Source organism: Salvelinus alpinus, chromosome 5, assembly GCF_045679555.1.
Source record: "Salvelinus alpinus chromosome 5, SLU_Salpinus.1, whole genome shotgun sequence".
Classification (NCBI taxonomy): domain Eukaryota; kingdom Metazoa; phylum Chordata; class Actinopteri; order Salmoniformes; family Salmonidae; genus Salvelinus; species Salvelinus alpinus.
This window is the reverse complement of record NC_092090.1, coordinates 70,507,375-70,522,254: the sequence shown is the minus strand read 5'-3', so window position 1 is coordinate 70,522,254 and position 14,880 is coordinate 70,507,375. Positions and strand designations below refer to the sequence as shown.

The 14,880-nt window shown below is 42.6% G+C and overlaps 1 protein-coding gene across 1 annotated transcript; it reads left to right on the top strand.

Moving 5' to 3' along the window:
- The first annotated feature begins 1,474 nt into the window (after positions 1-1,474).
- LOC139576658 (serine/threonine-protein kinase PLK2-like) lies at positions 1,475-6,384 on the top strand. The gene is made up of 13 exons (XM_071402981.1): positions 1,475-1,707; positions 1,864-1,971; positions 2,077-2,193; positions 2,355-2,484; positions 2,670-2,853; positions 2,982-3,180; positions 3,362-3,509; positions 3,774-3,865; positions 3,987-4,200; positions 4,411-4,570; positions 4,816-4,945; positions 5,250-5,360; positions 5,616-6,384. The coding sequence occupies exons 1-13, from the start codon at positions 1,522-1,524 to the stop codon at positions 5,805-5,807; spliced, it is 1,971 nt and encodes a 656-aa protein (XP_071259082.1). The 5' UTR covers positions 1,475-1,521; the 3' UTR covers positions 5,808-6,384.
- Positions 6,385-14,880: the final 8,496 nt, after the last annotated feature.

Here is a 14,880-nt window from a genome sequence, read left to right as displayed (position 1 = left end):
TAGATATGTATACTGTAGCTAAGAAAGTATGCCATAGTTTGTACATTTCAATTGTCAGTAGAAACCACTGTGAACAACATATGAAGGGTGAGGTGCGTTCCTCAAATGTAGAGGAAATGTATTATAAACATGTCCTTACACTGGGATTAAACCAGATGCCGGATACTGTATGTCCTCATAGGATATATGCAGAGCATTGGAAAAAATGTTGTAAATAAGTCTCACCCACTGTGATGTGAAAGTAAGGTTGCAAACTGTTGAAACTGGTTGAAACTGTGAATAAATGAATACAATTCTATGTTCTGGATGTTGTTGTCAGCTGGGTTATTGTCTTAGAAAATGGCCATTCTATAGGCCTACTCATTTTCACTTCCACTGAGTTCATACAGGAGGATACTATGGAAAATGCTTGAAGAGCAATAGTTATCCAAGCTGATCACTGTGCTGGCCAGTGCACAGTCATATAGAGGTCAGTGTATGACATAGAGCCCAGCATTTTGCTGACTTCCTATCATCCCCACTCTAACTAAAAAGGCACGTTAATTGAATTGTGTTTCCACGTGTCACGCAGGCAGGAGAGAGCAGAGGAACAGTAGTAGGCCAGTGAGGGAAGCATGGGTACATGTTGTGTAGCTGAGCCCCCTGCTGGCTTTAGATCTGTGGGTTATATGATCACATTGACCCAGGCTCCCTGTAGTGGGTCGTGTGTCTTCTCAGAAAAGTCACTTTCTGGTTTCCAAATGTAACCCTATTTCCTCCATAGTGCACTACTTTTGGCCTGTAATGCATTATATAGAAAATAGGGGGTAACTTTGGACGCACAAACCTTTCCACCACTGTGACTGCTTCTGTCTGCTGACTAACAGGGGGTAGACACGCACGTGGGACGTGCAAAGCCCCCATCTCCTCCCCATCCAAAGACCAGGAGCTGGCTACAGCATCCAAGCAAGGACTATGATAATCTGCTCTGACATTCTGTCAGATCCTAATACTGTATTTCAACCTGGAGGACTGTAAAACCACCAGATGGTGCTAGAGATTCAAATTAAGATTAGAGTGGCAGAGAGCCATAGATGTATTCATTTTTTTAAATACATTTTTATTTTACGGTTTTAGATCCATAGTTGTATTCATTTACACTCACAGCGTAGTAGCATTTCTATAAGATGTAGCAATGCATCTGATTTCACAACACATGTATTACTGCACATACTTTACAAAGCACATGATTTAATCATTCGTTTTTTATTACTGATTCACCATATACTAGATTAGCCCCCCCCACCCCAACCATGTATTGCTAGGGCAGTAAACAGCTGTGTAATGCTAGAGCAAAAAAACTAAATGTGCACCCGGGGTGGGGGGGGGGGGGGGGGGGCAGGACCAAGTTTGGGAACCCCTGATATAGAAGAGTTGCAAGCGTGACGTCAGAGAGCCAGGGCATGTGCTTCCATATAAACCCAAACACACAGCCTCTCCGGACTGCATTCAGAGTACGAGCTGTGAAGACACAGCCTCGCAATGGAATTACTTAAGAATATCGCTGAACAGCCGACGAACATCAACAGGATGTGCGAGCCCAAACTGCAGGGGTCCTGTGAACTGCGGAGGACGGAGGATCACCGTCATGCACCTGCGGAGATGGCGAGGATTGTGACGGATCACGCCAGCGGGAAATGTTACTGCCGTGGGAAAGTTCTGGGAAAGGTAGCCATCAGTGAATTATAGCACAACGCAAATTACGCCAAGACAAGATGGTTCTTTATAGGTGTCCACTTCGGGAATTGTTATTCCAAAACATGCACAATTTGAAATAGGTTGGTAAATAAGCTTACCAATATGATTGTGATATTTTCTTTTCAGGGAGGTTTCGCCAAGTGCTATGAGATGACCGACCTGTCCACGAGTAAAGTTTACGCAGCGAAAATTATTCCCCACACGCGCGTATCCAAACCGCACCAAAGGGAAAAGGTAAGAGCGCTCCCCACACTTCATCTCGTGTTATTATAGAGCTATATAGACTGATACTAAATCTAATTAATTCCTTTTAATCATCACTATACCTCTTCTCCATAGATTGACAGGGAAATCGAGCTACATAGAGTTCTCCACCATAAACACATCGTGCACTTTTACCATCATTTCGAGGACAAAGATAACATCTACATTCTCCTAGAATACTGCAGTAGAAGAGTGAGTGTTAATGTTCTACTTAAATAGTGAGCCTTTATTTCTAAACCACAGCCCTCAATGGGCGGTCATGTATCTGGCTAATGTGAAAGATTATGCTCTTACTTTCCATAGTTGGCTGACTACATCTAATATGTATTCTCCCCCATGTTCTCTTTGCGCAGTCTTTGGCACACATCCTGAAGGCACGCAAAGTGCTCACTGAGCCTGAAGTGCGATACTACCTCCGTCAGATCGTCTCCGGGTTGAAGTACCTGCATGAGCAAGAGATCCTGCACAGAGACCTCAAACTGGGTAAGCATCTAGCAAGACACACAATAGAAGCCAGAGTCTTTATCATTAAATCGGCCAACCACCATATGCAGAGGAATCCAAACCTGCAACCTTTACCTGTCATGACCAGCAAACCAACCACCTTATGTTATTGATCACTCACATACAGTAAATGGTTTAATATTTGTAATCTTCTCCACTCCTAGGTAACTTCTTTGTGAGTGAGTCGATGGAGCTGAAGGTGGGAGACTTTGGGCTGGCTGCCAAGTTGGAGTCTGCTGGGAACAGGAAGAAGACCATCTGTGGGACGCCCAACTACCTGTCCCCTGAGGTGCTCAACAAGCAGGGCCATGGCTGTGAGTCGGACGTCTGGGCCCTGGGCTGTGTCATGTGAGTGCACTACTATATTTATACATTTCTTGTCAATAGAAGGCTCTGGAAAATGACATTATCTATGTAAATGCACGGTAATGACAACCAGTCTCTAACTAAGTCTCTTCCCCTCCTCTGTGCTGCAGGTATACCATGCTCCTGGGCAGACCCCCGTTTGAGACCACCAATCTGAAGGAGACGTACAGATGTATCCGGGAGGCACGTTACTCCCTGCCCTCCTCCCTGTCGCCCCAGGCCAAACAGCTCATCTCCAGCCTCCTGGCCAAGACCCCAGAGGACAGACCTCACCTGGACCACATACTGCGCCATGAATTCTTCACACAGGTGAGTTAGCTTAGCCCCTTTTTCTAGCTCTTTCTGTACCATATGGAGCATGAGACTGCGAACCTAGTTTATTTTTAACATCCTTTTTAACATCCTGCTTATATATTGTGATATGTTTTCATTCAAGTATGTGTTGTCCATTATTCTCTTAACATCTCTCGCTCTCCCTCCCTCCTTTCAGGGTTTCGTGCCAGAGCGTCTCCCTGCTAGTTGTTGCCACTCCGCACCAGACTTCCACGTCTCCAGCCCTGCCAAGAGCTTCTTCAAGAAGGCAGCGGCCGCCCTCTTCGGCGGGAAAAGAGACAAGGTCAAATACTACGAGACTCTGAGTGAGTATATCAATCATTCACCTCGCAAGACGGCTTTAGCCAATGTCGCCAATTCATAAATCAGTATTTGTTTTCCTCGTGAAAGGACATTCAGCATTTTTGCTAATTAACAAGTGGTGGTAAAAGCTGTGGTGTCATAAATCCACATATTTAGCCATGATAGTTTTTGGCAAATTTCCTAGCTAATCACACATGTGGTTTGAATGAGAGGCTGCAGGGTGAGGCCATCCAGAATGAATGCTGACTGTGTGTTGTCTCTGGTAGATCAACTCACCAAAGAGGAAGAGGAGATCTACAAGCTTCGACATGACCTGAAGAAGACTGTCATCAGCCAGCAGACCAAACAGATTACTGAGGTGAGGTGATCGTCATGATCAAAAGAAAATAGAAAGTCATTTTATGAGGAAATGCTGAGTCATGAGAAAGGAAAGTGTGAGGCTATGTTATTTAACCCCTCTCTTTTTCGCCTCCTCTCAGGACGGAAGGCCACTGTCACCATCTGCTGGGAGGCCGGTCGCCCCGTCAACCGAAGGCCTGCCCCCGACGACGCGAGACACCATACGGCTTATCGTCAGGGGCAGTCTGGGTAGCTGCAGCAGCAGTAGCGAATGTCTTGAGGACAGCACCGCTGGCAGTGTGGCTGAGACAGTTGCCAGCGTTCTCAGAGGATGCCTGGAAAACATGCCCAAAGGTAAACCTAATGCATTTATAATCCTGATGATGACAGTTGCGTTTGTTGACATTAGGCAGGTACAGTGTAATTACACTGTAGTACTTACTACCATGTAAAGAAATGATTCCAACACCAATGGAACTTATATGATCATTGGGACTCCCTTTGTTATTGCGTATGGTTGAATTGTGTTTTAATCACAACTACCTTTCCTCTCCCTCTCTCTAGCGGATGACCTCCCTAAAGGGATAGAGTGCAGTAATCTGCAGTGGGTCACTAAGTGGGTGGACTACTCCAACAAGTATGGCTTTGGCTACCAGCTCTCTGACCACATAGTGGGAGTTTTGTTCAACAACGGGACACACATGAGCCTCCTCGCAGACAAGAAGTACGTACTCTGTTCTCTTTATCACCGAATATATCACTCATACCTTAGTTGGAGATAGTTTGGGCTGTACTGGAAAGTAGTCCCGGCTTCAGATGTAAAAGTAAACAAAGTCAGAGAAGGTATTTTTGTCCTTTAGGCTTTCATACTCTGATAAATAAATAAAATCAATCTGTTTGGCATGCGTCTTGTCCTTCAGAAGCCCAACAGGTGTTTTCTGTTGTTAACTCTCTTCTCTCTGTCTGTAGGACTGTCCACTACTATGCTGAGTTGGGTCAGTGCTCTGTGTTCTCCACCTCTGACGTCCCTGAGCACTTTGTAGGTCAGGTGACCGTCCTCAAGTACTTCGCCCACTACATGGAAGAGAACCTGATGGATGTAAGTCTTCACCATAGAGCTTCTATAGCCTCTCCTCTCATCCTCTACTCCTCTCTTTTCCTTTCCTGTTGTTCCTATATTCAGCAACCTCTCTTCTATCTTTCCTCTCAATTTCTTCCTACTGTTACCATCTCCTCATTTTTTTCACCTCCTTTCCGGTCCTTTCTTCCTCTCCCCATCTCCACCTCCCGGTCCTCTGCTCTGCTCCACCCTCCTATACGTTCCTGTCCTCCATCCACCTCTTTCCTTTCCTAGTCTTCTCTCAGTCTCTAATGATGAACCTGTTCCTGTGTTTGCTGTGTAGGGTGGAGACCTGGTGAGCCAGGCAGACACACACAAGCCCAGACTCTACCTGCTGCAGTGGCTCAAGTCTGACCGTGCCCTCATGATGCTCTTCAACGACGGCACATTTCAGGTAAACACACTCATCATCATCACAGCCAAAATAGACATTACTCAGCCAAGAAATACATGACACCGTGCAGCTACGGTAAACCAGCAGAACAACTAAAATGAGCTTATTCTAACACATGGCACATTTCAGGCACACTTGTCATTAGTATCCCAAAAGGGTTCTATCTCCAGACATGTTGGTACTATGCTATTTGTTCCATGTCCTATCCTGTCAAGACTTTATTAAACCATTCATATCCATATCTTTCTCTAACAGGTCAACTTCTACCATGACCACACTAAGATCATCCTGTGCACCCAGAGGGAGGAGTACTTGCTGACATACATCAACGAGGAGCGTGTGTCCTCCACCTTCAGACTGAGCTCCCTGCTCACCTCCGGCTGCCCCGCAGACCTGCGCCAACGCATGGACTACTCACTCAACATGCTGCTGCAGCGCTTCAACTGAACCAGGAAGCAATGCAAGGCGAAAGGACAGTGTATGGGGTCAGACCTGTGTAAAGCGATGGACCACTGATTGGTAACCTTTTTCGAATCTATCAGCAGAGGTGCAGCTGAATCTTGATGGACAGACTCTGGAAAGGGCTAATCTGTATGTTGATAATTGGACGATAAGAAGACTGGATGTTATGATGAGGGGATGGAGGTACGAATGTGAAACCCATCCGATTTTGAGGAAGATGGAAGTGTGGAAGTGGAAAGGAAACTGGGCTGGGACCAGATAAAGTTGATGTTTTTCTAATCAAAGTAGAACCATAACGGCTGATGGATGCTCCAGGTGTAAGTGGAGCTGGACTAGACGACTGTAATGTACACAGCACTTCTGCAGAGCAGAGGCAGGGGAGGCTGTGTTTGTGAACATACACTAAGTTAGACTGTGATTCATTCTCTGAGGACAGATGGACATGGCTGTGTTAGGCTGGGAAGGTTGACGTTGATCATACAAGAAGAGCCATTACTCTGATAATTAACTTATTGTGTACAAAAGTGCATTATTTAATAAATAAAAAACTTTTACAAAAAAATACGTACTATGATATGACTGACTTATTGAGGTTCTCACACACCTCATCGGTTTTAAGTGCTTAATTTCAAGCATTTACTGTCAAAGATTGCTATTAAATGTTTGCTATTTTTTAGAGAGACAAACAACCTGTCTGAGTAAAACTCCCCAGGTAAAATGTTTTCCTGGTGTTTTGATGAAGACCTTTTTATATACTGACAGAACGAATTCCACAAAGCCTCAGGCGATATATTTATTTTATCCACTCACATTTACATTCCTTCATTTCACAAATTTCCTATCATGTCAGCTGTTTCCAGCTCCCTCGGGTCAGGGAACAGAATTGAGTCGAGGGTCTGGTAAAGCGTTTTGTTGCACTGAGAAAGCTTGAAGATGATTCAGACTGCAACATTTGTCACATTGGCATTGCAACTGGAAAATAACACACTACTTCTATTTCCTCACATGAAATGGCTGCTTGAATTGGTTGTTGAGATGGTGGACAGAAGTAATGCTTTAGAATTTTTATACAGAATTTATATAGTCAGATTGTTTATTATTTTACTCTCAATTGATAGCCATTTAAACAAAGTTGTTTTGTAAGGACAACCCCCCCCCCCCCCCCCCCCCGTGGTAAAATGATGGCCAGGTTATGATTACATCAACACGTGATGTTCCTGTTTGACTCTTTTCCGTCGAGATCCTACCAAATTCATTTAACCTGGCTTAACTCTGTATCCATAGAAATGGGTATAGCTCGAGTAATGGAAGCACCGTAGAACTAGAATTCTATTTCTACGGGAAGCACTTTGGTTACGGAAGAGACATACAGTGGTTGTGGCAACATGGTCCTTGTCTTGGTTCTTCTCGTTAGCTTGCCTCTGACCTCAGCTCTATCTGCCTCTTCATAACGTGGCTCATTCTGTTATAACGGAGCTCACCGTCCATTTACAAGATCATTCACAGATGTCCGGCATAGCTTAGCATAGCATTAATGATAATGATAATCAAAATAATAGCTTTCACTGTCATTGCGTTTTAACATTGATGACATTTACCACCACTAATTCTCTTCCTGAAACGTGACTTGTCTTTTGTTGACAGGATCTATTATTAAGTGCAGAGCCCAAGAGCGTCAGTGAACCGTGAGATATTTACAGCTGAAAGGGGACGTCTTTAAAATGGTTGTCTTGTCATCCTGGATATCCATCTTTAATGACTGTCCTGAAGATAAATTATACATGCTCCTCATGCATAAACAGGAACACACAACGAGACAAGGCAGGAAGTACAAGTACAGAAATAATTGATGACACTTCCAGGTCTCAGATCATGTAGTTTGACATCGACAGCCTCTGGAGTCAGTGGATCCTTCGGTCAGAGTCACAGAAATAAACCCTGTCAAATGAGAGATGCATGCCATGCATGCCAAGACCAATATACCCCCTCTTTTCCACGTCCAAACACATTTCAGGCAAACCTCATCCTTCTTAGAAGGAAAAGTACGTTGAAGTTGCATGTTGGAACCTCATTGTTTGGCACAGATCTAAGATCAGCTGCCCCCTCCCCTTCATCCTTTTAGACTGGGGTTTCTGTACAGCACTTTGATATATCAGCTGATGTAAGAAGGGCTATATAAATACATTTGATTTGATCCTAACCTCAACTATTAGAGGGTCAAATACCAAACTGACCTTAGATCGGCTTCTAGGGGCAACTTCATCCAACTCCCATTGAGTCAGCATAAGAGACAGGCCCAGTGGCACGATCTTAGAGGATTTCTTAACCAACTTTTATAATTTACATCAGAGCAGAGCTAATTTAAAAAACAATTTAGACAATGGTGTTCAGTCATCACATAAAGAGCGAGTTCAGAAGATGTTCTGGGGAGTGTGTGTTTGACATAGAAAGTGTTTTACTTCAGATTCTGCAACTTTTTTAGCTTCTTTAGACCCAAGCTGTTTTCTGCTGCTTCATGTCATGTTGTCAGCAGAGAAATCCTAACCAGTGCAGACAAGCTTAGCATGAGCGAGACCTAAGCTGGGGGTGTCAAAAGGGATCCTTTTCCCTCAACAATCGTCACAAGTTCTCTCTGGGCGAAAGTGTGACTCACGGCTTCTTTAAAAGTCAACTGTATTCAGCTCTAAAAAAAAATACTGCTTGATGTTCTCTCACAGCAATACATGGTGGATATCAAGGGATTAAAAGGCCTTGCAAATCAAATGTCATGGAACCTTTGTAGTCGATGCCTCCCACCACATTGGCACAAACATACTGAGAAAGCTATGATGAGTATTACTCACGTTGCTGAGCTGTTATGCACATTCATCGACCGCCAGATGAAGAAAACACAGTAGTCAAAGCAAAACTTGTCAGGACAAACTCTGTGAAACTTGAAGGGCCATGAAACTGGCCCGTTAGCTTCTCCGTGTGGGTGTTAGCGTGTGTTTCTATGTGTGACTGCATGAGTGTATAGGAGCCCAGCTGTGAGTGTTTTTTCTCCCATTGTCTTAAAAGTTCTCTTCTACTCTCCCGTGTGTTCCAGCATCTCTATAATTCTGAAGGTGAGTCATGGTAATAGGTGCATTAACTGCCGTTTATGGCCGACGTTGTGACGTTAACAATCCACTGATTGCTGCTATTCCCAACAATAGTCTTTAAATAGGTTTAAATCAACCTGTGCTGCATATCCACAGGCTGCTACCCTGACTCCAGGAAGAAAGCTGCCTTTGACAATGTTTAATTCATTCAAGTTCTGAGTATTAGATACTATACGGTATGATTATTGTTCCAAACCAAACAGTAAGTAGGGCAATAGGGAAAATGACCTCAGTTTACAGTTTACAGTACATTTCTTCCCCAGCCGCAGTACACTCCTTTTGTAAACTGGTGCACACTGAGGGAAGGAAACAATTACTAAGTTCCTCTCTGCTGTATGTAATTGGGTATTCTTTGAACCAGAGCCATATACCTATGTAGGATCTTAATTTGTGCCAGTTTGCTACAGCAGGAAAATAATCCTGCAGAAACAGGAAATGTGAATTATATGTTGATTTTTATGGACATTTTTGTAGGGGTTAACACACTTTTCAAGTCTGAAAATTCAAGGTGGAAATTACAAACTTCAGAAGCCTTTTTAAACCTTGAATACACTGCATTTAAAATGGTTAGTTTTTACCTATTCCATTGTGTGTGGAATAAAGACAGACAAATTATTCTCAAAATCACATTCTGATCATATTGGATGAACCTCGAACGTAACTAATCCAGGATAACATACAGTATAAACCATTCATATAAACCATTCCACTCATAAGAGTGAGAGTGAATAGGCTTTAATCTAGATGGTGCATATTGTAAGCTATTCAAGCAAGCTTCTGCATGTCAGAGAGCAGATGTGAGAATTCAGCTGTGCCATCTCCTGGTATTTGACAGGGCACACGGGGCAAATTGATGTATCTAGTCCTGCCCGTTCATGCAGCTTGGCACAGCAGCATGGATGGCTGTTCAGCTTGGCTCTACCCTGTATGCCTGTTTGGGCAAGAGAACCAGGGCTGGTAAAATGGGTACAAGTATGCAGGACGCACACTGCCATGACAGTCTGCCAATACTCATCTGTTTGAGGAACCATTGGTCAATTCCTGCTTAATCCAGCCAGCAAGATGGTATCATCCCTAAAGCCAAACTGAGTTAGACACTAATTTAAGGTCAGTTTTAGAATCGAGTAGGGTAAGATGATCCGAGAACTGTACCTATGCCAACTTCAGCCCAACAGATGTGTCCTCTGAGCTCCACTGACTGACACTTCAGACAGATAAATATGATGATTGACAGCTCATCTGCTCTAGTGGATAGATGAAAAATCTAATACAATTGAATGAACTGAAGAGATTTAGTACACAACCTACGTCATACTGCCATAGGAGTGTCATAACAGCTGTCATGGTTCATGGGTATTTACGGCAAGAAGATCAATGTCCTTGAAGGCTGTCTGACTGATGATGGGTGTTACTGATATCTAACATGTTGTGGTATAAGTTCAGTGAACACACTGTGGACATGACTGAATATACATAATGTAGTATAGTGAGAGGTACTGTATAGTGTGTAGGCTAACCTTGGCTACATCTGACCATCACTCCCCGTTATTTGATGTCAGAAGGCAGTGCGGACTTCCTTTAAGTGTTCCCCTCTCCAGCACAAACATCATAACCCCTGACATCGTTGCCTTTGGAGAAGAGTATACTTGATGACTTCAGGGGCCATCCATTAGTACGTGCCAGCAGCACCATTGGCACAAACCACATGCTAGCACTTCTCATTTTCTGTCAAGGAGGCATATTTCTCTTTAACGTGAACACCGAGCACAAAACACAAGAATTAGGCCTAGTATTGATATAGTTAGACTTAATGTTAAAGGTGGATTCATTTACTGGTGTTAAACAAGCTTGTTGTATACATTGTGTAGGTGATTTGTGAACACTGAACTGTAGATATGTTTCAGCAGCACATTGATTTGCAACTTGCCTGACATTTCCTCTCCTCTCAGTCCTCCCAAGTAATGATTCTGTTGCCGTCACAGGATCTCAACAATCAATGACCTTCATTAGATGTGGTAACAAACAACCAAAAACAGCCTGGCACCGGCTACTGACTGCCAAAGAGAGGTCACTGATCACAGCGGCGAATTAAACCATCTTCTATCCCCCAGGAGAGACCTGCGGTTACACTGTGTACTGGGCTGAGAGAGACACAAACAGAAGGGAATAAATCAAACCGGTAGAAAGCCCATTACTGTTGTTACACAGCGGTGTGTTACAAGCCTTGCCTATTCTTCCAACATAATGATGTAGTAGCTTCACTGCATTTGAACATAATACAGCCTCTGCCAATAGGTCTGGGCAAACTTTGGCTGTCTCTACAATAGCATTAAAACACACACACACACAAACACGGACACACGCCACAGCAACAATAGCAGGGAAACAGTTTCAGGTCAGATTCCCAGGGAGACAAAATCGTGCCTAAAAGCAGTATTTATCTATCTAAAAACAGCATCTATTTATCTTGTGTCACGCTTCCAGAAGCTTTTAAATGAGGGCCAGGTTGTCAAGAAACACTTCAAGAAACACTTCATTTTAACTAGCTAAATCCTGTGTAACAACTAGTAATTGCATTGTACTTAGGCAAACATTACATGTAATACCCTTTGAAATCGTGTTTTTCCCAGATGGTACACTTAATTTTGGTGGCAAGTGCTAGCAATAACATCGAGTGGAGATATATTTTCAAAAGTGCACATTCATGAGTAAGTAATTAGAGCCTATTGAGCAGAATCTCTCGGACACCCAGCACATCCACGAGGGGTCACAACCTTTGTGACAGTTGTTACTGAGTCGGAAGCAGCTGAGAAGAAACAAAACACTACATTTGTGAATTTAATGGAAACTTGCCCACTTGTAAGAAGCATGGTATCAAGTATTCATTGTTACACCTCTGTAATTAAAGACTGCAATTACTACCAGTTACATGTTGTTATAACTATGTAACTACTGGTTGTTACAGTTAACTATAATACTTGTTACAGTGTAATTGCACATGTAATTACACTGTAATAAGGACCCCTTAAAAAAGTGTAAACTGTAGTAATTTGTAGTATACTGCAGAATCCTATACTCCACACTGTAGTATCCCTCGATCATGTGGTGCTTTCTATAGACTTTTGTAGTATACTGTAGAATGCTATACTCCACACTGTAGTATCCCTCGATCATGTGGTGCTTTCTATAGACTTTTGTAGTATACTGTAGAATACTATACTACACACTGTAGTACCCCTCGATCATGTAGTGCTTACTTTAGAATGTTGTAGTATACTGTAGAACGATATACACTGTAGTATCCCCCCGATTGTGTAGTGCTTACTATATCATTCTTGGTGAAACTTTACTTGACACCTAGCGTCATAACACGTTATTTACATGTACATTTATCCAGAGCAACTTACAGGAGCAACTATGGTTAAGTGCCTTGCTCAAGGGGACATCGACAGATTGTTCACCTAGTGGTCTCTTGGATTTGAACCAGCAACCTTTTGGTTACTGGTCAAATGCTCTAAACCTCGAGGTTACCTGCCGGCATGCCTTAATATGTCATAACAGCTGACATAACTTGTCATAACATGGTCATAACACTGTCATGACCATTACAGTGCATTTGGAAAGTATTCAGACCCCTTTTTCCACATTTTGTTATGTTACAGCCTTATTCTAAAATGCATTAAATACAACATTTTCCTCATCAATCTACACACAATACCCCATAATGACAAAGTGAAAGCATTTTTTTATATTTATATATTTGCAAATTTATAAATAAATAAACAGAAATACCTTATTAATATTAATACCTCAGACGCGTTGCTGTGATACTTGAAATTGAGATCAGGTGCATCCTGTTTCCAATGATCATCCTTGAGATGTTTCTACAACTTGATTGGAGTCCACCTGTGGTAAATTCAAATGATTGGACATGATTTGGAAAGGCACACACCTGTCTATATAAGGTCCCACAATTGACAGTTGACCCTTTACTCAGTACTTTGTTGAATCACCTTTGGCAGCGATTACAGCCTCAAGTCTTCTTCGTTATATGACGCAATAAGCTTGGCACACCTGTATTTGGGGAGTTTCTCCCGTTATTCTCTGCAGATCCTCTCAAGCTCTGTCAGGTTGGATAGCTGCACAGCTATTTTCAGGTTCGATCGGGTTCAAGTCCAGGTTCTGGCTGGGCCACTCAAGGACATTCAGAGACTTGTCCTGAAGCCACTCCTGCGTTGTCTTGGCTGTTTGCTTAGGGTCGTTGACCTGTTGGAAGGTGAACCTTCGCCACAGTCTGAGGTCCTGAGCATTCTGGAGCAGGTTTTCATCAAGAATCTCTCTGTACTTTGCTCCGTTCATCTTTCCCTTGATCATAACTAGTCTCCCAATCCTTGCCGCTGAAAAACATCCCGACACCATGATGCTGCCACCCCCATGCTTCACCGTAGTGATGGTGCAAGGTTTCCTCCAGACTTGACGCTTGGCATTCAGGCCAAAGAGTTCAGTCTTGGTTTCATCAGACCAGAGAATCTTGTTTCTCATGGTCTGAGAGTCCTTTAGGTGCCTTTTGGCAAACTCCAAGCGGGCTGTCATTTGCCCTTTACTGAGGAGTGGCTTCCGTCTGGCCACTCTACCATAAAGGCCTGATTGGTTGAGTGCTGCAGAGATGGTTGCCCTTCTGGAAGTTTCTCCCATCTCCACAGAGGAACTCTGGAGCTCTGTCAGAGTGACCATCGGTTTCTTGGTCACCTCTCTGACCAAGGCCCTTCTCCCCCGATTGCACAGTTTGGCCAGGTGGCCAGCTCTAAGAAGAGTCTTGGTGGTTCCAAACTTCTTCCATTTAAGAACGATCGAGGCCACTGTGTTCTTGGGAACCTTCAATAATGCAGACATTTTTTGGTACCCTTCCCCAGATCTGTGCCATTTCACAATTCTGTCTCGGAGCTCTACGGACAATTCCTTCGACCTCATGGCTTGGTTTTTACTCTGACATGCACTGTCAACTGTGGGACCTTATATAGACAGGTGTGTGCCTTTCCAAATCATGTCCAATAAATTGAATTTAACAAAGGTGGACTCCAATCAAGTTGTAGAAACATCTCAAGGATGATCAATGGAAACAGGATGCACCTGAGCTAAATTTCAAGTCTCATAGCAAAGAGTCTGAATACTTATGTAAATAAGGTATTTCTTTTTTTCTTCATTCTTTCCATTAGCAAGCAAATAAATACACCTGTTTTTGCTTTGTCATTATGGGGTATTGTGTGTAGGTTGATGAGGGAAAAAAAGTATTAAATACATTTTAGAGTAAGGCTGTAATGTAACAAAATGTGTAAAAAGTCAAGCGGTCTGAAACTTTCTGAATACACTGCATATATACAGTACCAGTCAAAAGTTTGGACACACCTACTCATTCAAGGGTTTTTCTTTATTTTGAGTATTTTCTACATTGTAGAATAATATTGAAGACATTAAAACTATGAAATAACACATATGGAATCATGTAGTAATCAAAAAAGTGTTTAACCCTCCTGTTGTGTTCGTTTCATGTTAATTAATTCTGTGTTCCTGGTCCAAAATGACCGCCCCATTATAACTGATTATAAATCCATAATAATACATATATTATCACCTAATGTTGTGTTAGATCTTTTTATCAACTTAAGTTCTTGTGAACATTACAAGTGTTGAACTTCTATTTGCTATTTATGGCCTGTAGGCCTCATTGACCTGAGCTCATACAATTCGTTTTTGAGTAAAAAAAGCATAATATATGGATTATTTTGACTGTAACAAATACTCAGATGAAACATTGTGCTATTTATCACAGACTACTTTGTGTCAAAGTTTAACAAGGACATTTGTTTTGAAACCATTTCAAATGTTTAAATAGTGGCACAAAATAACGTGTTATGTTC

Excerpts from the sequence above, each read along its gene's own strand:
- LOC139576658 (XM_071402981.1), top strand. The coding sequence starts at position 1,522 with ATGGAATTACTTAAGAATATCGCTGAACAGCCGACGAACATCAACAGG. Across the intron at positions 2,194-2,354 it reads TAGAATACTGCAGTAGAAGA|TCTTTGGCACACATCCTGAA; the intron begins GTGAGTGTTAAT and ends CTCTTTGCGCAG. Across the intron at positions 3,866-3,986 it reads AGACCAAACAGATTACTGAG|GACGGAAGGCCACTGTCACC; the intron begins GTGAGGTGATCG and ends GCCTCCTCTCAG.